This window comes from Nicotiana tomentosiformis, chromosome 4, assembly GCF_000390325.3.
Source record: "Nicotiana tomentosiformis chromosome 4, ASM39032v3, whole genome shotgun sequence".
In the NCBI taxonomy this organism is placed as follows: Eukaryota; Viridiplantae; Streptophyta; class Magnoliopsida; order Solanales; family Solanaceae; genus Nicotiana; species Nicotiana tomentosiformis.
In genome coordinates, this window is record NC_090815.1 from 129439341 (window position 1) to 129463008 (window position 23668).

The 23668-nt window shown below is 36.2% G+C and overlaps 3 protein-coding genes and 1 non-coding gene across 5 annotated transcripts; 2 read left to right on the forward strand and 2 right to left on the reverse strand.

Moving 5' to 3' along the window:
• Nucleotides 1-244: 244 nt before the first annotated feature.
• LOC104085517 (uncharacterized TPR repeat-containing protein At1g05150-like) lies at nucleotides 245-3441 on the reverse strand. The gene has a single exon (XM_070200243.1). The coding sequence runs from the start codon at nucleotides 2911-2913 to the stop codon at nucleotides 496-498; it is 2418 nt and encodes an 805-aa protein (XP_070056344.1). The 5' UTR covers nucleotides 2914-3441; the 3' UTR covers nucleotides 245-495.
• Nucleotides 3442-7110: 3669 nt separating this feature from the next.
• LOC104085519 (kinesin-like protein KIN-7E) lies at nucleotides 7111-13506 on the forward strand. 2 transcript variants are annotated; one of them, XM_033653239.2, is made up of 14 exons: nucleotides 7111-7268; nucleotides 7641-8033; nucleotides 8672-8761; nucleotides 8844-8944; nucleotides 9059-9172; nucleotides 9262-9343; nucleotides 9431-9498; nucleotides 9591-9656; nucleotides 9732-9856; nucleotides 9937-10273; nucleotides 10383-10466; nucleotides 10558-11367; nucleotides 11936-12246; nucleotides 12803-13506. In XM_033653239.2, exons 2-14 carry the CDS (start codon nucleotides 7814-7816, stop codon nucleotides 13116-13118), a joined length of 2724 nt encoding a protein of 907 aa, XP_033509130.1. In that variant the 5' UTR covers nucleotides 7111-7268; nucleotides 7641-7813; the 3' UTR covers nucleotides 13119-13506. The 2 variants fall into 2 exon arrangements, with proteins under 2 accessions (XP_033509130.1, XP_070056345.1); XM_070200244.1 differs by lacking the exon at nucleotides 7111-7268 and adding an exon at nucleotides 7305-7458.
• A 330-nt stretch (nucleotides 13507-13836) lies between these two features.
• Nucleotides 13837-20587, reverse strand: LOC104085521 (protein ACCUMULATION AND REPLICATION OF CHLOROPLASTS 6, chloroplastic). The gene is made up of 6 exons (XM_009589577.4): nucleotides 19960-20587; nucleotides 19153-19377; nucleotides 18442-18702; nucleotides 17390-18353; nucleotides 16934-17067; nucleotides 13837-14344 (listed from the first exon to the last, which is right to left on the reverse strand). Exons 1-6 carry the CDS (start codon nucleotides 20533-20535, stop codon nucleotides 14051-14053), a joined length of 2454 nt encoding a protein of 817 aa, XP_009587872.1. The 5' UTR covers nucleotides 20536-20587; the 3' UTR covers nucleotides 13837-14050.
• Nucleotides 20588-21216: 629 nt separating this feature from the next.
• On the forward strand, nucleotides 21217-21369 carry LOC117274023 (U4 spliceosomal RNA). Its single transcript, XR_004504084.1, has one exon. It is a non-coding gene; the product is annotated as a U4 spliceosomal RNA (small nuclear RNA).
• The last annotated feature ends 2299 nt before the right edge of the window (nucleotides 21370-23668 follow it).

Consider the following 23668-nt stretch of genomic DNA (forward strand, 5'->3'; position numbering starts at 1 on the left):
GTGTAATTGAACAGCCAGCTACAAATGAAACTTTGAAGTTAGTTTCTCTATTTCTAACAAATTTATTTTCAGCACGAGGGTAACAATAGTTTGCAAAAGGTAAGTTCAAGAATGAAAGGAATCATAAGTCCCATGCCCTTAAGCTTTTCTAAAAGTCTAGAAACAAACACTCTTGTGCTGATAACTGGAATCAATTGTTGGATAATGCAATGCACTCCCATCCATAGCCACAAATACTACAAAATGAACAAATCAAGGGGAAAATAGAACTTTACACTGATGAACTTACATGAGATACAACACCTAAAAGGAGTCAGAAAACAAAGATGAAGGCACCCAAAGAACCAACAAGTCTCTACAATACTGCCTTTAAACAAAGAATTGATGGTCACAGCTCGAAAGGATTATTGTACAAAGGCATGACGCCCACAGAACATGTTTCATATGCTAATATAATTCACACCCTGAACATCTGAGATCTTAACACTCGAATAGCTAGGAAGCAGCAGCAGGCGAGGAGGAGCCTTTAGAATGGATTCCAAACCACATGCACTTATCTTTCACTGCCTCAGATTCAGTAGCATATTCTTTAAATCTATACTCTTCTTGCTTGCTGGTTGGTGGTACTTTTCCTTCACTGTAACATTGACTGCACAAACTGAAATGCGATTTTATCTCCTTAAAGCGAGACCCTATAATGGGGTAGCGGCAAGTTGCACAAACATGGCTACCATGACGATTCCTATCCCCATATTCAAGCTTCAGTAAAGTGGACATAATACCAAAACCCCAATCAGGATCATCAAACATCGCCGTGAATTCTGCTAAAGACACCAATGATGTGTCCATCTGCCCGTGAATTTCCAACATTTCACTTGCTCCATGGGAAGGAATATAAATAGCTCTTAGCAGCTTGATGTACCTCTGAGCATCAGTTTTCCTTATCTGGTTGCTACCTTCATTCACAGGACGCCACAAAAGCGCCTCATATGCTATGCGTTTTCTTTTGTCTGGTGATCCTCCACAGACAGGAGCAAGAACGGCAAAAAACATGCCAAGATCCACCCTACCTGATTCTGACTCATCTAAAACAGAGAGAATTTTCTGGTTAATGGCTTTAACAGCTCCTATAAATGTCTCTGGCTTCAAGAATTTAAGCAATCTGTCCAGAATCTCCTCCAGTGAAGCCTTGCGTATTGACTTTTCAGCTACACCACCAGAATAAGACAATGATACATCAGTCTCACCTATTTCCTTCTTTATCTGATCAACATCACAACGATTAAGACGAGTAATCCTCTGAAAACTTCTAATATCAAGAGCAGTGGATAAATCTGGTCTCAATGTGGTCTTCTCACCCATGGTCTTAAACTTTGAGGGTTCAACAATGATAAAGGCCTCCTCCCCATTACCACTTCCATTCCCCTTCAACCTCTTCTTCTGAAGCTGTTTCAAGTGTGCGATTGCATCATGCAATTCCACTCTGTTAGTCATCTTCAGAGCTTCTTTCAAAGCTTTCTTAGCTTCCTCGGTTTCCCCAGCCCCCAATAAAGCGACAGCCTTATTGAGCTGCGCTCTCCAATGATTCGGCCAAACACTTAGTACCCTCGTGTACATCTCCGAAGCACGCTGGTATCTACCCATATCCATGTAAAGTCCACCTAAATTATACAACGCATCAACATGACCAGGTTTCAAATCAATAGCTCTCTGAAACTCCTTAATTGCATTATCATCATCGCCCATCGCGTGCAATGCAGAAGCAAGATCACAATGCGCATCGGCGTAATCACTCTTCATATAAATAGCCTCTTCTAATGCCTTAACAGCTGCCTTATACTCACCCACACCAAAAAGCGCACTACCCAAAAGTTTCAAAGCTCTAAAATGAGTGGGACACAAGATAGCAGCCTCTCTATAATGTTCACAGGCACTAATAACCATACCTTCACCTTCAAGAGCAATACCCAAATTCACATGAATCTGAGGAAGCAAATAAGCCCACTGACTACCACCAGCTTCAGCAGCCTCCAATGCAAGTAAGAACTCCTCTTTTGCCCCACGATGCCTCGCGAGCACGTACAAACAATTTCCAGCCCGAAAATGTGGCCTAACATCAGCAGGCTGCAACTCACAAGCTCTCTTAAAGCTAACTAGTGCTTCCTTAAACAAATGCTGATCATACAAAACTCTACCAATTGCCATGTGACCATCAAAAGCTTCTTCCCTCGACCTCGACCCGTCTGCCCTCGACCTCAACACACCCAACTCCTTCACAAACACACCATAGTCATGCCCAGTCTCCTCCCAAACCACCCGTTTATCTGAAATCTCAGTCGAGGGACCTAATTCTCTCGACCAACCTTCCGAGTACACATCAGAATTATCATTCTTTAACTTCCCATCTTTAGCTTGTTTTGATTTAAGCCTCTTGATCAGTATTTCAATGTCATCCACAAGCTTCCACGTGTCATCAAACACAATGCCGTGATTTGGAGAGGCTGCCCACGCAGCAGTCCGCAGTTTCTTGTGAGGCTCCATCACTCTCTCATCATCCACAATTGACGATGATGATGCTTCTTCCGCTGCAGCTATGGAACTTCCAATATTGTCCTCCGGCTTAAACTCCAGCCCAAGCGCGTCGAAGTCACGATCCACGTCGCCAGCGCCGTCGTCGTAGGTACGCAAAAGGCCGTCGTAGGTGAGGCCCTTCTCGCTGTCGATAAACTCGCTGTACGTACGGAAAACCTCATCGAGAATAGCGCTGATTTGCTCATCGCTGAATTTAACCCTAGGGTTTACGGCGACCACTAACGCTGCCATTTCCTCACGGTTAAGACCACCGTCACGGTTAACGTCGAATTGCGTGAAGATTCTCTTCACCTTCTCCGATCTGCTTCCCCTTGTAGCCATTGTCCTAAAATTTAGGGTTTCAAACGGACAATTCAAGCTCAAATTCCTAAGTTTCTCGAAATTGGCTGTGAAAACCCTCAACCAAAAAGAGAACTTGGTGAATTGAGGGTAGAGAACTTGTAAATTAGGGCTTCAAACCGACAATTTAAGTAAAAATTCTAACTTTTTCTCGAAATTGGGTGTAAAACCCCTCAATCAAGAAGAGAACTTGGTGAAATGAGGGTAGAGAATTTGCAAATTAGGGTTTAATAGTGAGAGCAAAAAAAGGGGGATTTTTAGTTTTAAGGTTTCAGATTATGAAATGAGGGGAATTGGAATTAGGGAAATGAGAGGGAGAGAGATATATGGGTTTAAAGTTGAGATTTTGTTGCATTGGATCTGGGGAAAGAAAATGGAGGAAAGAAAATGGGGAAAGATTGAATGGGTAGAGCAAAAGAGACAACTGTTTTTTTTCTGTTTACATTTTCCCCCTTACTTCTTCTTTCTTCTGGTTGTGATTATGGAGTGGTGGGGCAGAGTGACTGGGGACTTTCAAAGATCATAGACTTTGTTTTATTTTCTTTTTCAATTTGTTTGGCTAAAATAAGAAATCAGTACCAGGAAGTTCCAACTGTCAAAAACAGGAGGGGGGGAATTAATTAAAAAGAATTTAAAGTTGAAAGAATGCATTTTGAGATTTTACATTTCAATGAGTGCGTACATGTGACTTAATCATGATTAGTAATAAACACAACACATGTTATGCATTTTTTGTTTTGATGCATATATTAAGTCGTAAAGTATATTTTTTTGCCAAATGTTTTATGAATCATATTGTAATTTTAAGGCATTTCGGCTTTAATTATTTTCCTGATAAGGAAATGATTTGATGAACTAGTTGTAAGCTCCCGTATAATCATAAAATTTGGATTATTTTTTAAAAAATTTGCTTCTAAATATCTGTTTGTTTATAGATTTTAACCATTTTTTGACAGATTTTGAAAATAAAATCTTCGAATTCCAAAAACAGCTCTAGAGTAATTTTTGAAGTTTTCTACTCGCAGAACTTCAAATTCTTTCCAAGTAAAATGCATGTCCAAACACAATTTTAACTTTCAGAAACTATTTTTCATCTCATCTTCAAAAATTTATTTTTTCCAAGTTTCAATCAAATCTATGTGCAAAAGGTAGCTAATAGCCTGTTTGGCCAAGCTTCTCAAAAGGCCAAAAGTATTTTTTTTTCTCAAAAGCATGTTTTTTCCTAACTTGAGGTGTTTGGCCAAGTTTTTTTGGAAAAAAAAAAGTGCTTTTGGGAAGAAGCAGAAGCAGTTTATGAGAAGCAGAAAAAAATAGCTTCTTCCCAAAAGCAGAAGCAGAAGCAGTTTTGACTTTTTTCTTACCAGAAATACCCTTAACAAAATATAGTATATATCAAAATAACCGTAAAACCTAATACTTAGGATATTAATGTATAAATATTTCTTATTATTTTTAGGATAACTTTCTAATATATAGTGACTTTAGAGGTGAATGCTTTTATATTTGTTGAATAATTTTTAATATATTTAACTTATATTAAAATAATTAAGTACTTTTAAATTTTATTTTCATATTTTACTTAAATAAAATAAATTTTTTTAATTATTGCCTGTAATAACAAATTTAAGATTATTTACTTACTTATAATATTAATTATTAATTAAATCTATTCATGTCCTTATTCGTAATTTGATACTTAAAAGCATTTTCTGAAAAGCTTGGGTTAAACACAAATTATTGCTCAAAAGTGCTTTTCAGAGTGATTAGCCAAACACAAACTGCTTCTCTCCAAAAGTACTTTTTTTAAAAATACTTTTGAAAAAAATACTTCTCAAAATAAACTGATTTCTCCGGCTTGTCCAAATAGGCTATAAGTCTCCCTGGGGTATAATAGTGCAAATGATGGTATGTGCAAGCTAAGTCTTCCTTGGGTACAATAGAGCAAATGATGGTATAATAATAAATATAGTAGCTATGAATTGATTTGATTTGTTCAGCTTCACTATCAAAAATTTAGAGGTCATTCAACTGAGATTTATTGGCAAGATGGTATATATTTAATAGATTTATCAAATTCTCTCCTTTGATTTTAAAACACTGGGTCTAACTAAGAAGTTTATTTTATTTTGAAAAGAGAAAGATGTCTACGAGACTATGCCATCATTTGCTTGGAAAGTTGGATTTTCAATTTCTTCTTTTCATAAGTTTTGCCCTTTGCACTTATTTGAAAATGACAAGGAAGATTTGAATCTGATACACAAAATAAAATAACAGTTCCAACCCTTGTTTTGAATTGATTTTATTGTTTAAAAAATGAAAGTCAAAGTTCAGAGTGACATATAAAGATAAAATATGTACCTTTTCCTTGAATTTTACATTGAATGTCATAACTCATAATCTTGTCCTTTTTGTGTTTTTTTTTAATTCAAAAGCCTTGTTGTTTACTTATCCTAACTTCATGGCTAGCACTCGTCTTATTGCTAACTTTTAATCACTTTTGATGAAGCACAATTTTAGATTTAAAACTCCTATATAGTGTAAAATTAGACATGTAAACTGAAAATAAAACTTCAAAATTGGATACACATAAAACCAAAGGTACTATATGAAATCTTCAACCAAAAAAAGAGGGTTAATATACACTAAAATGATTTGTTTGGTGGAAACAAAGGTGAAATAAAACATTTGCTCAAACGCTTTTAGTTCCTTTTTTCCCACCTTAACCCGATTAGCCGTCCACTCAATCGCTTAAGCTAAAAATAGCCGGCAGAAATATAATATATGCATAGTTTATGTTTAATATGTGTATAATCAATGTATAATCTATGTATATGGCTAGAATATATAAACTATGAATATGACCGGCTACTTGTGTAAAATTCCCTTCACGTATTGGCTATCATGAACATACAACTTTGGGCTTTAGCTTACCATTAGCCCAAATTGCAACAGGCCAACTTCAGCCCAACACAGACGCTAAGCTTTGCTTGGCCCACAAATGATTTTCCATCTGATTACATCTTATCCAAATTCTCAATTAATTAATGAAATTACTCCACCTTGGGAGATTAGTACTGTATTAGAATGTGTGACTTTTAAGAGAATCCTTTAATATTGTATTTTCTTCTATTAGCATAATGAGCCCGACTTCTTTTTCATACCACTAGTATTAGTATTATTCTCATATTTTCTTATTCTTATATATTTATTACTACTTGTTGTTACCTTTTCTTATGTTATTTTATTATCTTGTTGTTGTTATAACTGCTTTCTTTTTCATGATTTCTATACTATTGTATTTCCTTTTTAATGCTATCGTAATTATATTTTTTTTGAGTCGAGGATCCATCAGAAACAACATATCTACTTGCACAAGATAGGGGTAAGGACGAACCCAGTATCTCTATTCTTTTTTATGTATATTTTATTTTCCCTTTGATAATCCAAAAAAAGAGTTAAGGGTTCAACAACAACAACAACCCAATAGAATTTCACTAGTGGGGTTTGGGGAGGGTAGAGAGTAGGCATACCTTACCCCTATCCCAGAGGGGTAGAGATGCTGTTTCCGAGAGACTCTCGACTCAATAGAAGAAAGAGTTAAGAGTTCATATTTACTATTTCTTATATTTTTAAATAAATTTTTATATATATTTTTTACGCATCAAAAGTACTGAATTTATATGAACCATTAGTGTAACACTGCATTTGAGGAATAAACAAGAGTGAGAAGGTAAAAAAATGAAAAGAAAAAAAAAGAGTTAAGAGTTCATATTTAGTATTTCTTATATTTTTAAATAATTTTTTTAATATATTTTTTACGCATCAAAAGTACGGAATTTATATGACCCATTAGATTAACACTTCATTTGAGGAATAAACAAAAGTGAGAGGGTAAAAAAAATATATAAAAAAAATAAAAATAAAAAGGTAAAGCATAAAGGCAAAATGGGTAAAAATGGAAGTTTCTCCTTACAAACGGTGAAAATTTAATTCCTTACATACTGTTGGTAGTTGGAATTAGCGGTAACTGTTTTATTTCAAAGTTCCGTACAAACCGCTTTCTTCTCGAGATAGTAAATCAGTTAGCGTTGCAGAAAATTTCTCTTCTAAAATTATTGCATTTCTCCACCACCATAAATCTCTCAAATTTCGAGTTTTTACCCTTTTTTCAGCTCACCCCATTTTCTTTACAACCGCAAATATCATCTTCTCTTTCCCAAAATGTCATCACATTAGCATCTCATTTTTCTTCTTTTCTTGTATTACCATACAAATTTTAGAAGCTGTCCTTTTTTGGTTTTACCAAACCAAATTTCAAATACCATTGATACACAAAGGTGAGCAGGGTGATAATAATTCTTGGGAACAGTGGCAATAATTAAAAACAAAAAAAATAAGTTTGTGGGGTTAAGTTTTTTGACATAATGCTCTCAAAAATTTAAGGGGAGCCTTGGCGTAACGGGTAAAGTTATTAATCAGGATGTCACGGATTTGAGCCGCGGAAACAGCCTCCTGCGGGACTGCAGGGTAAGGCTGCGTACAATAGACTCTGTGATCCGGCCCTTCCACGGACTCGCGCATAGCGGGAGCTTAGTACACCCGGGCTGCCCTTTGCTCTCAAGAATTGGATATTTATGAGCTAAAGTACTCATTTTTAGGTGCTTTTCATTACATTTTTTCTGAAGTTTTGTTTTCTTGAATTTTGACAGATAAGAAGATAACGAGGTTTTCGATCAAATTAAGCATACAAAGAGGGTAGGAGGTGTTTATAAGACAGTTCAGTTCCTCTCTTTTTAACATAAAGAGAGGGACCATATGAATTCATTGATATAATCTCTTTGCTGTTCCTCTTCAAGTGCATTAAAAAAGAGAGTGCTAAAAAATGAGCTCAGTATATGGAGAAGAGACATCTCAATGTGGTGATGATCAAGGATCAGGTGCACATGAAGAGAAGATCTTTGTTGCTGTTAGATTAAGGCCTTTGAATGAGAGGGAAATTGCGAATAACGATGTCTCGGATTGGGAATGCATCAATAACACCACAATTCTGTATAAAAATGCTCTATCTGAACGTTCATTGTTTCCAACTGCATGTGCATATGGTAAGTGTTTTTCTTTCCATCTTTTTTGAGTCTAGGGTTTGTCGGAAACAGTCTCTCTACCCTCCCAGGGGTAGGAGTAAGGTCTGCGTACACACTACCCTTAACAGACCTCACTTGTGAGACTTCACATGGTCTATTGTTGTTGTTGTCGTTTTTTATATATTTTTTAATCGAAAAGATTATTTCCTATATGCATGAAAAGGGTGTCAAGTAACCAAGATTTTACTCAATTTCATTGTAGCAATAGCATGAATAAATTAGGGCAAAATACAAAATTGGTCCGTGGGCCAAAACTAATTGCATTCGCTAGCCAAAAAGTGTATAAAGTATGTATATTATATGTATATAATACACATATAAACAAAAAATATACGTTTTGTTGGCTATTGTTTTCAGAAGCGGCTAAAAATATACATTTCTCTAAATTTTATTGAATCCTCTAGCACCAGGAAAAGAAGTTAGTTATGTGATTTTCTAGGAAATATTCTTTTTGAGTTCTTTCTTGAAAATTTTCAAGTTTTTAACACTAAGCAAAGCATCTTAACCTGTATCTATCATGAGTTTTTTTGCAATAGTTTCTTCCGTGCTATTCTTATTCCATGTTTTTCCTCCTTAAAATCGGTATATTCAATGGACAGACAGAGTATTTAGTTCAGAATGCTCCACAAGGCAAGTGTATGAAGAAGCTGCTAAAGGAGTTGCTCTTTCAGTTCTTAGTGGTTTTAATTGTAAGTATTAATCCTTGTTCATTGTCCATTTTCTGTCCTAAGTCATGTCGTTGCAGCAATAATTTTTGAAATGCCTTTGCAGCAAGTATTTTCGCGTATGGGCAGACAAGTAGTGGAAAAACATATACTATGTCTGGAATCACTGAATACACATTAGCTGATATATATGATCATATAAGCAAGGTGTGTAAAGTTTCCTATGCTCCTATGTCTCCTATGCAATTCATTTACAAACTATGTATGTCATTCGGAGTGTCTGATGCTTAAGGTGCATTTTTATTTTCCAAATTTTTTTAGAATGATGACCGAGAATTTACACTTAAATTCTCGGCAATGGAGATATACAATGAAGTTGTTAGAGACCTTCTTACCCCGGATGATACTCCACTTAGACTCCTCGATGATCCAGAGGTAAATACTACTATATGTTTTAAGCATGATCAACTTTTGTTTTATTCACAAACGATATTATGCAAGAAATTGTACTCTTTGTTTTGCAGAGAGGGACTGTAGTTGAAAAACTTACAGAGGTAACATTGAAGGACTGGAACCATCTAAAGGAGCTGTTGTTGGTATGTGAAGGTAAAAAGACTCATAGAGTGCATATTGGTAGTGTTCCTGCAAAAAAGATTACATATAATATAACTTAAAATTTCACCATTCTTGTAGCTCAAAGGAAAATAGGAGAAACTGCTCTAAATGAAATGAGCTCAAGATCTCACCAGATTCTGCGTTTGGTGAGTATAACGGTTACAAGATTGCTTATGTATCATAACATAAGGATATACATTATTTTCTTGACTTGGCCAAACAAATGATCTTATTGCAGACAGTTGAAAGTACCGCTAAGAAATTTGTTGGCTTTCAAAATTCAAGTACTCTGACTGCTGCTGTGGTAAGGAAAATTACCTCTGATATTATTTCCTATTAAAATGAGTGATGGACAACATTTTTGTTATCTTTCCTGTAGAATTTTGTTGATCTTGCTGGAAGTGAGCGTGCTTCTCAAACCTTATCGGCAAATGTCAGATTGAAGGAAGGCAGCCACATCAATCGCAGTTTGCTAACTCTTGGAACTGTTATTCGCAAATTAAGGTTGATACATAACTACAGTTTCCTAGTTAAAGCTTCAGATAATTTTTCTGTTAATTAACTTAGTCTTGTATTTGGATCAGCAAAAAAGGAAATGGACACATACCTTTCAGAGACTCGAAGCTGACACGCATACTGCAGAATTCATTGGGAGGCAATGCGAGAACTGCCATCATTTGCACCATGAGTCCTGCACATAGCCACGTTGAGCAATCGAGGAACACTTTATTGTTTGCAACCTGCGCCAAGAACGTCATTACTAATGCTAAAGTCAATGTAGTAATGTCAGAGAAGGCACTAGTGAAACAATTACGAAAAGAACTAGCTAGATTGGAGGCTGAGCTGAGGAATTTATCGGCGCTTGCTGCCTCAGGTGGATCTGCAGAAGCACTGAAAGAAAAGGAAGCTCTGATAGAAAAGGTAGTAAGCAATTATCTAACTTCAATTGCTTGAACTTCGAACTACGTATAACGTCTTTAGTTCAAGACAAGACATCTATAACCTAGTCCCTATTTGAATGATGATGCAGATGAGCAGAGAAATAAGGGAGTTAACCGAGCAGCGCGATCTTGCTCAATCTCGTGTTAACAATATGACAAGTTCAGGGTCATGGGTATGTAGTTAGTCTTGAAATAAGGTCATAAACTATTCAATACATACTAATATATCAAAAGGAACTTAATCGTTTTCTCTTTCTCCTGTAGACTGAACTGAGTAGTGTGTCATCTCCTGATAAAGTCCAGTGGATGGATGACTATGCAGCATCAGAAGTATCAGAATGTGTATATCCTTTTCGCTCGGACGGATACGAAGGCCTTAATAATTCTAACAAGCTAAGCGAACAGATTCCTGACCCTCCAGAAGATCAGTTTCTCTGCGATGACACCTCACCGAGGCTGTTTATTGAGAAGTATTTTGGACCAGATCCATGTAAAGGATGGGAAAACATTGCTCAAAGAACTGTTCCAAATTTGGAAGATAACTGCAAGGAAGTTCAATGCGTTGAAGTGGATTCTAACGCGAACAATACAATCTCTGATAAACATTCATCACCTCGAAAGGGAGATCAGGAATCAGGTTCCATTGACATAGACCACAATCTAGCCGGCGGCGAACAATCTTCTTCTTCCGATACAGATTCTTCTGACTCAAATAACATACCTAGGAGCAGAAGCAGTGAAGCAATAATCGTTAACGTGCCAGTAGTAAAAGGGTCTGAAATAGCGAAAGAAAATGGGGACATATCATGCGAATCTGAGAAAGAGTTATGTACGAAAAAGAATGATCTTGAGGAGAAGCCTTCTCAGCCGGAGGTTGCTGCTGATAGTGTTAAGGTGTTATCAAAAGAACAAAACCATTGTTTTACTATTGAAGTAAAACTCAAAATGAAAGGTGATGATACTGAGAAGATTTCTGCTGAGGAACTCAAAAAGTCGGGTGAAGATAGTGAAAACATTTGTACTGAGGCTGAGGTTGCCAAATCTGTGCCTGAGAAGCAATCAGGTGATACTTTGGTGAGTATCTAACTTGCTGCTTGAGCTTAATATCTAGAATTGCACATCTCCCTTAAAACAAAAGGCCTTAAAACTTCTTCTGATGTAATTCTTGATCAATACATACATACAACAATAACAACGGCAACAATAACTACGCCTCAGTCCCAAACAAGTCGGGTCGGCGATATGAATCCTCATGTTTTTCACTAAGCTCAAGTTATATCATCAACATTACCAAAATGTAATAAAAGTGAACCTGGAAAATAAGATAATATATATACATATAAATAATAGTAATGATAATAATAAATAATAGCAATAATATTATGAGGATTCATCATAAATTGGCAAGTTTTACACTGGTTGTCAGCCTACCGCAACTCTCCTCCTTTATTCGGGATTGGGACCGGCAATGTGAGCAAGCTCACACAGGCGGAGTTTTCTTGATCAATACATACTTCAGTAAATTTGTTAGAAATCATAAGAACAATTTAGGATCTGTCTGCGAACAGGTTGGCTTAATTCTTTCAACATTAACCTCGCATTTTCACTTACTATAGAATTTATTTTCTCTTGCTGGGTTCAGGATAATGAGCCAATCTCCAAAGAGTTGGGAAACTTTATAGGTGATTCCGTGAATTCAGAAAACGAATCGGAGTTATCTCCTTCCAGACAGTCGACGGAATTTGAAAAACAAAGGCAAGAGATAATAGAACTATGGGATGCATGCAATGTGCCCCTAGTTCACAGAACATACTTTTTCCTACTCTTCAAAGGGGATCCAACTGACTCAGTTTACATGGAAGTGGAGCTTAGAAGACTTTCCTATTTGAAGAATGCATTCTCTTTAGGAGCTAAAGTTGTGAAAGATGGTCAAATTTTCTCACAGGCAGCAAGGTACTCATTATACCTTTTTATTTCCTGCAGTTTTTGGAGATTTCTTGCATGGGCTGCTGTGTCTTGAGTTCTTGTTCCAATTTCACAAGCAAGGAGACAAGACAAGCTGTAGGATAATCACTCACTCTTCTTCTATCTGAAATATCTTAATTTTACTCTCCATTTACTTTAGGGTCATTCATACCCTTCCGTTAGCAAATCATCTCGTATTTGCCCTTGACTATAATGGAGCTCCAACTTAAGCATAACAGAGGATAATTTTAAAACATAGCTAGTCAAAAAGGTAAATTGGGACCTTTTTCCCGAAGTATTTTGACATGTGGAGTCGACCTAGTCCAAAGTAGACCTCCGTTAAAGTCAAGGGCAAATACGAGATAATTTGCTAACGACAAGGATACCGATGACCCTAAAGTATAACGGAGAGTAAAATTAAGATATTTCGTATAGTAGAAGGGTAAATTTGGATGTTTTCCCTTTAATATATGTCAACCATGTAAATTTCCTCTATCTGAAAGTAGTAAAAATTGATGCAAATGTATTCTTATCCTTTGAACAGTTTAAGTGCTTTGAATCGCGAAAGGGAGATGCTGAGCAAGCTGCTTCTTAAGAAGTTTCACTCAAAGGAGAGAGACAACTTATACCAGAAATGGGGTATTGATCTAAAAACTAAAAAGAGAAGACTCCAACTGTGCCATAAGTTATGGAAAGATACCAAAGACATGGATCACATTAAGGAGAGTGCAGCACTCATCTCAAAATTAGTTGGATTCGAAGCACAGAACGAAGTTCCAAAAGAGATGTTTGAACTTAACTTCTCACCAGGGCCAAAAAATCTCAGGTCATTCAGCTGGAAACCAAGAAAGCCTATGTGATCAAAAGCAAATATTTTAAGGATTATTTGAAGCATTGTAGTAGCTTCAAGATGAATTGACCCCTCAATTCATGTACATTTTAGAATTTAACCTCCCTATAGTATCTAAATATACACAAAAGGTGTCCCATACATATACTTAATTAACCCTCCCCCTACTCGTTATCGAGCTTTATTAATGTACATTATGTAAATTCAATCCACAACCTCGAGATCTCAAGTTCAGACAATCATCCTTATATGTAGATATATATTGCAGCTTATATGTAAAAAAAATAAGGAACTCAAAATCATTGGGACAGTATAGGAGAATTGTCTTCAAAAGAAATCTTATCTGCAGTTTTTTGTTCTGGTTGGAATATAAACCCACGTAACATTCTTTTCTCTTCTCCTTATCTGTTCTTTTTGGTAAAGAGAGCCTCTTAGAGCAGATAGCTCCAGTCATCTGTATATGCAGGCTCCCTTTTAAATATTTGACTCTAACTTACTAAATAATATTATATGTGATTCTGTAACTACAAACTTAGTGATACAAAATAGTATTATGTCTAGATATACTATTCTGTAACTATATCAGTTTTTTGAAATTCTTTTGAATTTCAGCAATTTTCCATGTCTTAAGCATTTAAAGATATTAAAACATAAATATTCGTTAGGCGAAGTCCCGCAAATTGGAGCTTACACACACCCCATGATAAATAAAAGTCGTACGCCACTGCTTCTTAAAAAGGTGGTCAGCCCTTGGGAAGTATATCATTTATCTCACACAAATCCTGGTCATTTTCCTGATCCTGACAACACTAAGCAATTCTATGATCCAAACAAGATACATTATAATTGGCCAACACTAACCATTTACCGGACTTTTGAGAGTAAAGCAAAATAAACAAAAATAATGCACTTTACACGTAATTTTGTCAACATATACATCCATTATCGTGATTTAAGAACGGCTCCTTCCACAATTTTCCAACCAGAGTTTGCCCAGGACATCTCATACCTAGTTGTATAGGTAGTACTGTATGAGTCATTGTGCTCCGGGTGGACTATATCAGTTAAGCTTGCCGATTCCTCAAGAGTAGCTTCCACAATAGCACGCCGGCCATCAACTGAGACAGTCACACTATCAATGGTAAGGTTTAAAAGCTCATAGTCCCAAAACCAACCGTGCTGGGCAATTTCTGTTGCACGATCTGTCCAAATCTTCAGCATCTGACCATCCAAAACCTGGCAGTTTGAACAATAATGTCAGGCCAACCGCAAAGATGACGCCAGATATTGCAAAAAAAAAAGTGGATAAACTGCAATCGAAATACAGCCAAAATAGTATGGCGACCATGTACAAAAAGATCAAACTACAAAAGAAGTGCTGAGGTAGTTCTCCATAGAGCCACTAAATAATTATTTTTCTGCTACGCGTATATCATTTGTACTGCAAAAGAACTCAAGTGGAACAACTAAGGGTGTGTTTGGTACGAAGGAAAACATTTTCCGGAAAATGTTATACAATTTTTCCATGTTTGGTTGGCTTAAATATTTTGGAAAATATTTTCCTCATGAACTCATTTTCCTCCAGTGGGTTGCTCTAGTGGTGAGCACCCTCCACTTCCAACCAAGAGGTTGTAAGTTTGAGTCACCCCAAGAGTAAGGTAAGGAGTTCTTGGAGGAAGGGAGCCGAGGGTCTATCGGAAACAGCCTCTCTACCCCAGGGTAGGGGTAAGGTCTGTGTACAAACTACCCTTCCCAAACCCCACTAGTGGGATTATACTGGGTTGTTGTTGTTGAACTAGGAAAATGTCTTCTCCCTAAATAAAAATATTATTAATAGTACTTTCTCTTCATGTTATAGATAGATTTTTTTTTTCATTTCAACAAATGAGTATTTTTTTTCATGATATAAAAAAGTATTTTTTTTTTATTTTAACAAAATAAAATACTTTTTTTTCATGTAGAAAAAATATTTTCTTTCATTTCAACAAAAAAAAGTATTTTCTTTTCATGATGTCAAAAAAAGGTTTTTTTTTTTCATTTCAACAAAATGAATATTTTCTTTTCACGATGTAGAAAAAGTATTTTCTTTTATTTCAATAAAATGAGTACTTTATTTTCATGTTGTAGAAAGAGTACTTTCTTTTTCAACCAAAAAAAGAGTATTTTCTTTTTAGTTATAGAGCACAAATTTTAACATTTTTTTTGCGTAAAAAAGTAAAGCAGCACATTAGTTCCTTTGGGTTTGTGTGAATTTTTAGAGACTTGGGGAAGAGAGAGGTTGAGGAAAGTAGCATAAAAAAATATTTTCTACTCTCTAACCAAACACTATAAAATATTTTTCGGAAAACGTTTTCCACTCACTAACCAAACAAGGAAAAATAAGTGATAAAACCATTCATTTTCCATGGAAAACATTTTGCTTCATACCAAACACACACCCTAAGTTCTACAAGAAATCATTTGGCGTTAAGCAGATAATGCGATAACATTGAATAGAAACTGAAATAGAGGAACCAATATACAATCCTACCCCTTGCTTAGGCAGGAATTGAAGTCTATTCAGAATTATTCCTTCAATTTGGTGGTTTAGTTATTCCAAAATGATTCAATTTGATTCTAGTGGCAATCTAGTTTCGACATTAGCAAACCCAAAATATAAATCCTTGGAATCTAGTACTAAATTGTAGCACAAAAAACCAACCTAATTCTAACCTATATATTGCTTCAACAGAAAAGAAAAAAAAAAGAAAAAAAGAGAGGAATATATCCATGTTACACATTCTCAGTATCTCATTAGTAAATATTCATACAAGTTAACGAGAGGAGGAATCATTAGTAACTTTGAAGACTACTCAGAGATTAGTGGTGGAGGTAAGAACCATGGATCATTGTCGGTTGTCGCCCAATTATAAACAGCGCAACCAATTGATCCTTAAGTCTGAAACAAGGAAATCCAAAGGAGAACGTTCTTGAGCCAGCTTACAACCAAATGAAGGGCAGAATCAACAGAGTCAGATGCATACTATTTGGACACATGCCAAACCACAAGTCCTCTCTTCTCAAGTTCTTCCAACATTTGGAGACTTGTATTATTCTTTTGCAAACCAAGACGTATTATTCCTATTAGAGTTTTCGAAAGAGCAAATTCAGTCCTTTAACATAGACATTTTATGAGGAAGCTGCAAGACTAGTTATAGACAATTGTTTTTGTTTCTCTTTTTATTTTTGTTTCTTCTTTTTTTTCTTTGTTTTGAGAAAAGTAACAGTTGTGTTGTATTTGTTCTCTTATTTAGTAATTTGATCTTCCAAAGAATTTTTCTTGGTCTACATTTTGGATGGGTTTTTATATGTTCTATTTGGTTGTTCATAAACATAAATTTATTTTTTGTGAATGGGTTCTTCATAAACATAATTGTGGGAAGACTATGGGTGACACATGAATTGTACTAATTGGTGTCCTTATTCATGTTATCCGCTAATTTGCAGTCTTACTCATCTCTCATGCGATGCCATAGCTGGTGACTGAGTCACTTAGGTAGCGGCAACTATTATAAACAATGTCACAGATTGCTGCACTCCTCCTGGCTGAGGTTCTCAGTGAGGAATCTGTTCAATTATTGGCTAATGAAGCCTAAGCCGGACGGAAAGAAATGCGGTAAGGTTTGATTAAGGCGAAGTGGCGAACTAGGCTTTTCAGGCAGCCGCATCTAGTGGAGTGTGTCTGTCAGGAAGGCCTATTGGCTTTCAGGTTTCGTTGTCCTTGCATGTCATTCTAGCAAAACATGAATCAACACTATAAAAAGAAAGGTATTATATATTCATTACCTCTGACAATTTGTTGAGACAATGATCAGGTCCAAGAGACTGGGATTTGATATTCTGCCACATCCTAACCATACTTTCTGCAAGCCTTGCATCCATTCTAGGAACCTCAAGAGGATTTTCAACTAGTGTGGCACCTGCAGTAACAGGTAAAATTTCTGATATCCAAAAGAAAGGGAAAGTTGGAGGAAGAAAGCAGGAGTGCTTAGCCCCTTACTCAGAAAGTGAAAAGAAGTCCAGGATTAAGAATTTATAATACTAATAGAAGAAGATAACTTTTATATCTTTATAAGACAGCTTTACAGCAACCGCTTATAACATATTATAAAGAAGATATTTCCTCTCAAGTCCAAGCTGTTGAATGTCGCAGCAGAGAAAAAAAAAAGAGAATGGCACCATGGGTCATATTTTGCCAACTATGAGAGTTACTAAGAACAAAAAGTGATCAGTGAGTCATACCCACATTGATGACATTCGAGGCAATAGCTGAACCAATACCATTACGTCGAACTGAAGACCCATGTTTAAAGGAAGAAAGCTTCAATCCAACCAAAGTCAAGAATCCAACTGCCACCCCAGCACACATAATCTTCATGGTTGCATCTTTTATTTTGTCGGTTATCATATCTTGCTCCTGATAACCAGAAGGAATTCTCTCAGGATCCTCAACTGACGTGATAAAATTATTTTGATCACGAAGCTCTACAGGATCCTCAAATGGCTTAGCGATATCAAATTCGTTCATCTCATTGTCGCCATATCGTCTTACACTGCCTTCCCCATCACCAGCAGGAAAAACTTTCTGTAATGCCTGAATAGCACTAGCCTTAACACTATCTAGCACAGCTGTAGCTTCAGCTCCAATCCTTGCAATAGCTGCTGCAGCAGCTAAAGGTGACGCACCACCGCCTTCCAACCTTTCTAAATATCTTAAAACAGTAGGGTCATCATAATAGTCTCCAAGCTTGTAAATGATATCTTGTGTCTCTCTAAATCTGGGAAAGACCACTTCCATCAACCAGGTCTCCAGAAGCTTACACAATCCAGGGAGCAGATCATTTTCGTTGTCATCCTTTGAGTGTTCTGCAACAAAAGTCACAATAGATGGATCTCTATAGGGTGAATCCTCACTGTCTAGGCCCAACCATGAGCGACATTCATCGACTTCTCCAACAAGAAGTGAACAAAGGCCCCTCTCCAAAGCAAAGTCTATTTCACGGTTTTCTCTAACAGTGTAGACAGACACAGAGCTGCCGTAGGCTGTTACTTTTGTCTGCTGAAGTTGCTGAAAAAGGTTATCAGCATCTTGGATGAGATGAGGTTTTTTCCCAACAAAAGCTTGAGACACAAGTGCAAGCGCCACTCCATAAACTTCAAAGCTTTCTGCAGGAATGTTACTTGGCGTTGCAACGAAAAGGTCCACCTTTTAAAAAGGAAGAGGAAAATGAAGAAAAGGAGTGTAAAAAACAGTTACAAAGAAACTAAAATATGCGAAACATAGATAAGCCAACCTGCTCAGCAGCTGTCATTCGTAGGAAGGCCTCGTTCATGAAATCTTCTCGCGTGAACCCCCCAGAGATTGCAGCTGCTCCACCTCCTCCAACAGCCCACAAAATATTGCGCACACCTTGAAGACCCTCTGCTCTTTTCATTCGGTGTTCATCACCAAGAGGAAAAGCTAGAAGTTCAAGTGCGTAGCGCGGATTTATCTCTTCCAATGTCTCATCTATCTGGGCTTGCAGATCAGGGGCAAGATTACTTGCACCTTCTTCCTGGCAAATGAAGGGCAGAAAGTTCCTCATTATTTGCTCCTCACTGTAAGCTTAGCATCACCCCACCCCCCAAAAAAAGAGTGCATTGAAGAAGACAAGAGGGAAAGAAAAACATTCATGCGTACCCACGCAAATTACAAAACAAACAAACAGAGATGTAATCTGAAGTCCTTGCCTATGACTAATATCTCAGACTATTGAATGATGGATGACCAAGCAGAACATTCATTCTTAGGTAAATCAGAATGAAGAGTCATAAATTAATACAGCAATATAAACCCTCCTCCACCACTAAAGTCTTTTGTGAGAGCCATTTGCAGCCGTAAAACCGGGGCTGTAGTGCATAAACTATAGAAATGAGCTATTGCCATGTTCTTCCCCTTTTGTATAGAATTTCAGAAATACCACCCCATTCACTTAAGTGAGTCATATCATCAGAAGTTACTATACCTGCAATAGCTTAAGCGCTCTCTCAAGCAGTTCACAACCTTTAACAAAATCAGGAGGTGAAAGGGACATGGCATCCCGCGAAAGGTCAACATATGCGAGTGACATAGCTAAGACCACATCTTGCTTGAACGACTTAGGCAACCTCTCTTTCAACAAGCTCTCCCCAATCTGAAGAACTACTTCAGTCTCACCAGCTTCTTGCAAAACACATAATGCTCCAGGAACCTGCAAAATCCATAACATTCCTTTAAATTCTTTGCATCCCACTAAAACTTTTATAGGTTTTATGTTTTATAACCAACAAGGTAAACTTTTTATCACACTACCAGTTAGTTAAGCTTTAAGAGCTAACTACATCTCATTGTCTATACTAAGTTTGGATTGGTAATCTGGAAAAAAAAAAGTAACAAGCTACAACCGGTTAAAATACACTGATCATGTACAAAATCTTGTACTTTCACTATATATAACTTTAGCCAAAACTTTAGCAATTTACCTTTGCCTATAGTAAGTGCAGATTAGTAATTTGGAAAATAATTGATCATGTTGCTCTCACTGTACATATAACTTTAGAATGCAAACTTCTACGATTTTATCGGCAGCTACTTACAATCGGTACTTCGGAAAATAAGATAAGTAACATGCTACAATTGTTAGCTAAATTATACTGATAGAGTTAAACGGCTTAACACTGTCAAAATAAGATTGAGATTAACACAATAAATTTAATAACAAAGCTAAAACATTCATTCAAGTAATTAAGAATGTGAATAGTAAAATAGGAAGTAATGGAAGGTAAAAAGATACTTTATCCCAGGGGACAGGAGTAACAATAGTATCAAACTCATGCTGAGCAAGGCCTTGATTGTACTCTCTGCGAGAAGTAGAGTCAGCTAGGGTTTCACAAGCAGCTTGAAGAATCTGTCGTCGGCCAATTAATGCTTCCTGAGTGTAGCCGTACTGCGGCGGCTTTGTAATTCTAGCATCGTAAGCTCTTCTGATACCGTCACCGAGGAAATGAGATTCAGCACGAAGCACTCTGTAAAAGTCTATCGGCATAGAAATGTGGCGGTCTGGAGGAGGAGAGAGCGGAGGAAGAGTAGTTGCGGTGGCGGTAGAGGAAGTTGAATTTTGGAAATCCGGTGAGTCGGAGGTGGTGGTGGTGGTGGTGGAAGGAAGGAATTGGAAGTCGGCGAGAAGACGATCAGCCCATTTGCTGGCGGAGAAGTTAGTAGGTACACTACTTGCTCCGCCGGTGACGCTACTAGCTCCGCCGGTAACAGCATTGAGTCGCGGTGGCTTCTTACCGGCGGCGGGAAGTTGAAATGGTGGTGAAAGGCGGGGAATGCAAATGCCGAAGCTTAGGTGTGTTAAAGCCTCCATTGTTAGTGGAGCTATACGACTGCAAACTTGAAAGTGTGCTCATAATTTGATTTGTTTCAGATATTTTTTTTCTCACTCATAAGGTATATGGGCCGATCTTTTAATCTGGGCTTTCTTTATGGGCTTGGAAACTGGATCTTATGGCTGGATAGGCCCGTCACGTTTGAACTTTTATGGGATTGTCATACAAAATAGCCAGTTAGATTCAATGTTTACTTTTTCTAACCAATATATAATTATATATACATTATGTATTGATTATATACAGTTATACATATATTATACATTCGCTAGCTATTTTTAATTTAAGAGATTAGGTGGGCGATTATTTGGTTTATTTCTTCATCTTTTATTGAGAAATATATATTTTTAGTCACTCTCAAAAATAATTGCCAACAATATATATATATATATATATATATATATATATATATATATATATATATATATATATATATTATATACTTTTTGGCTAGAAAATGTAATTGATTCAGCCGACCGGTTATTTTTATATTTTGTCCTAACTGTATGATGAAATTTACCAAACATTATAGTATATTAATCCAAAAGAAAAAAGAAAATGAATAGAGAATTGTGTAATATAGTTTATTCGTAATTATTGAAATGGTTTATTTTGGAGGGTTAATTAGGCTTGCAGTTTTAAATTCTAAGATATATTGGATCTTTGCGCTTGGGGCAATGACGCAGCTAGTGAGACACTAACCGAGGTGCATCTATTGCTGGTTGAAAACTATTTCCAAACCCCCCCTTTGGACGTGTTTGGTATGGAGAAAAAAATATTTCGTGAAAATATTTTATCGTGAAAAATATTTTATCTTAAGTGACATATAATTATTATATGTGAAAAGTAAAGTATGATGGTAATGTTTTCGATGCTACTTTTAATATTAAAGATTAACAGTAATATCAATAAGTGAAGGTAGTCGTATTTCTTTCAATCAATTGGAAAAAAAAAAAATCAAATGTAAACGGACATTATAAAACGATTTTATCATTTTGAAAATAGTTTCTAAAAAAAAAAGAACATCTTATTTTGTATTAAAAACACCCATTGCAAAAGTTTAGACAATAATTAATAGTTGTGTTGATGTTTTTGTTTTTAAGATGAAATAGTCTTAAAATGAGGGTGAATGGGAAATGGAGGGAAAAATAAAATTTTTGAGTAAAATTTTAAGTTTTCCCCTCTTGACAATGAGACATTGTCCCATATTGGAAGAGGAAGAGATTTTTGGTGGGTATATATATAATTGCTCTTCTTGTAGCTCTTAAAGAGTTAAGAAGAAAGCAAGCCTTGCGCCGTCGTCGTCGCTCGCTCGGCTTCGGCTGCAAATGATTGATTGATTATTTTTTTGGACCAAATTCATTTGTTAATAGTAAATATTAACATAAGATTATTCGCATTATTGTAACATATTGGAAGAGGAAGAGATTTTTTGTGGGTATATATATAATTGCTCTTCTTGTAGCTCTTAAAGAGTTAAGAAGAAAGCAAGCCTCGCGTCGTCGTCGTCGTCGTCGTCGTCGCTCGCTCGGCTCGGCTACGGCTACGGCTACGGCTTCGGATTTGGTCAAATGATCGATTGATTGATTAATTTTTTGGACCAAATTTATTTGTTAATAGTAAATATTAACATAAGATTATCCGCATTTGTAACTTGACCACAAGGCAGCCGCCTAATGCTCTTCCCACCATGATTGTGCTTGCTCCACAAACAAGCTAATGCTTGCTCCACCATGAAGGGTGGACGATTGTTCTTCTTCAACACTGGCTGCTATATATATGTGCAGCAGCTGTTGAAGAAAGACACACAATACACAACACACAAGACACAAACTGAAATCGCTCAACAGAATTGGCTATACATTGCACTCCTTCCTCTCAGCATTTCCATATGATTTTCTGAGTTTCTACTCCCTCGTTCTGCATTATTTTTAACTTCAAACAAAGCAACTGTAAGTGTGATTTGCTACCGAACTTTGTGTTCGCTGAAACACTGGGGTTTGAAGTACCGCTACACCAGTGTGTGATTCGTTCTATCTTGGGAGGAAATAATCCATTACCTTGGGTACTAGGAGGGGATTAAATTTCTTAAGGAAACACTGTGAATTCAGTGGGCTCGAATTAATTACTGTTTCATTACGATAACTTATATTTTACAGAATTATTATTTATAAATACACCAATATTGGCGGGACTAACAAGTACTCCTTATCTAAGTATTTTCTTTGACTTCCATAAAAAAGTTCCCCTTAAATTTATTATTGTTTGCCTTCAGAAAAAGGACAGAATAGAGCTTTAGAAGTTACTTGCAATGTCGGACCAATTCTACAACTTCATTTGACAAACACAAAAAACCAGATGGCATGGAACATATCGCCATTGACAAAACTTGAAGGCAATTTCAATCTAACATTCTGCATGTACAACAAGAAAAAGGACAAACTTAATTTCCTAAATCTTTATCATAATGTTTTTGCAATGCTTAATTATGTCGTGCCCAATTTTGCGCACCTTCTCTAAATGTTTTAATTTGTGTTTTGTTTCCGGTCAAATTTTCCTTTAGATAAATAATGAATTCATTAATACAGAAGAAATGGACAAGTAGCAAGTGTTCACAAAATCACTAGAGATTGCAATTTTTGTATTGCTAATCTTCCTAATTAGTGGGTTGTCCCATTAATTAGCATCACTATCTCTTTTGTCACGTGTCTTGTACTGTTCCTAATTAGGTGTGCTTTCTCTCACTTTTATTGGTCCATAATGGACTTACCCTCGAAAAATAAGAAATAAAGTACCTATTTTATCATAAAACCAATGATAATGATAATATTTCAAAAGGTTTTAAGAAATGATTTGTGGAAATGAATAGTTAATGATAAGGATAAAATAAGATTTTTTTAATCTTTCTCTTGATTTGTTAAAATGGACAAGTAAGAATGAAAAAATATTTTCAATATAATGGACAAGTAAAAATAAACATAGGCAATACTTTGATTTAAGGACTAATTATGCCCGGGTGGTTATGATGTAGAGGTTGTTTATGTGGTGCTAATCAATGTATGAATTAGTTATGCAGTGAATAATAATATAGAATTGACTAATTGTTATGTG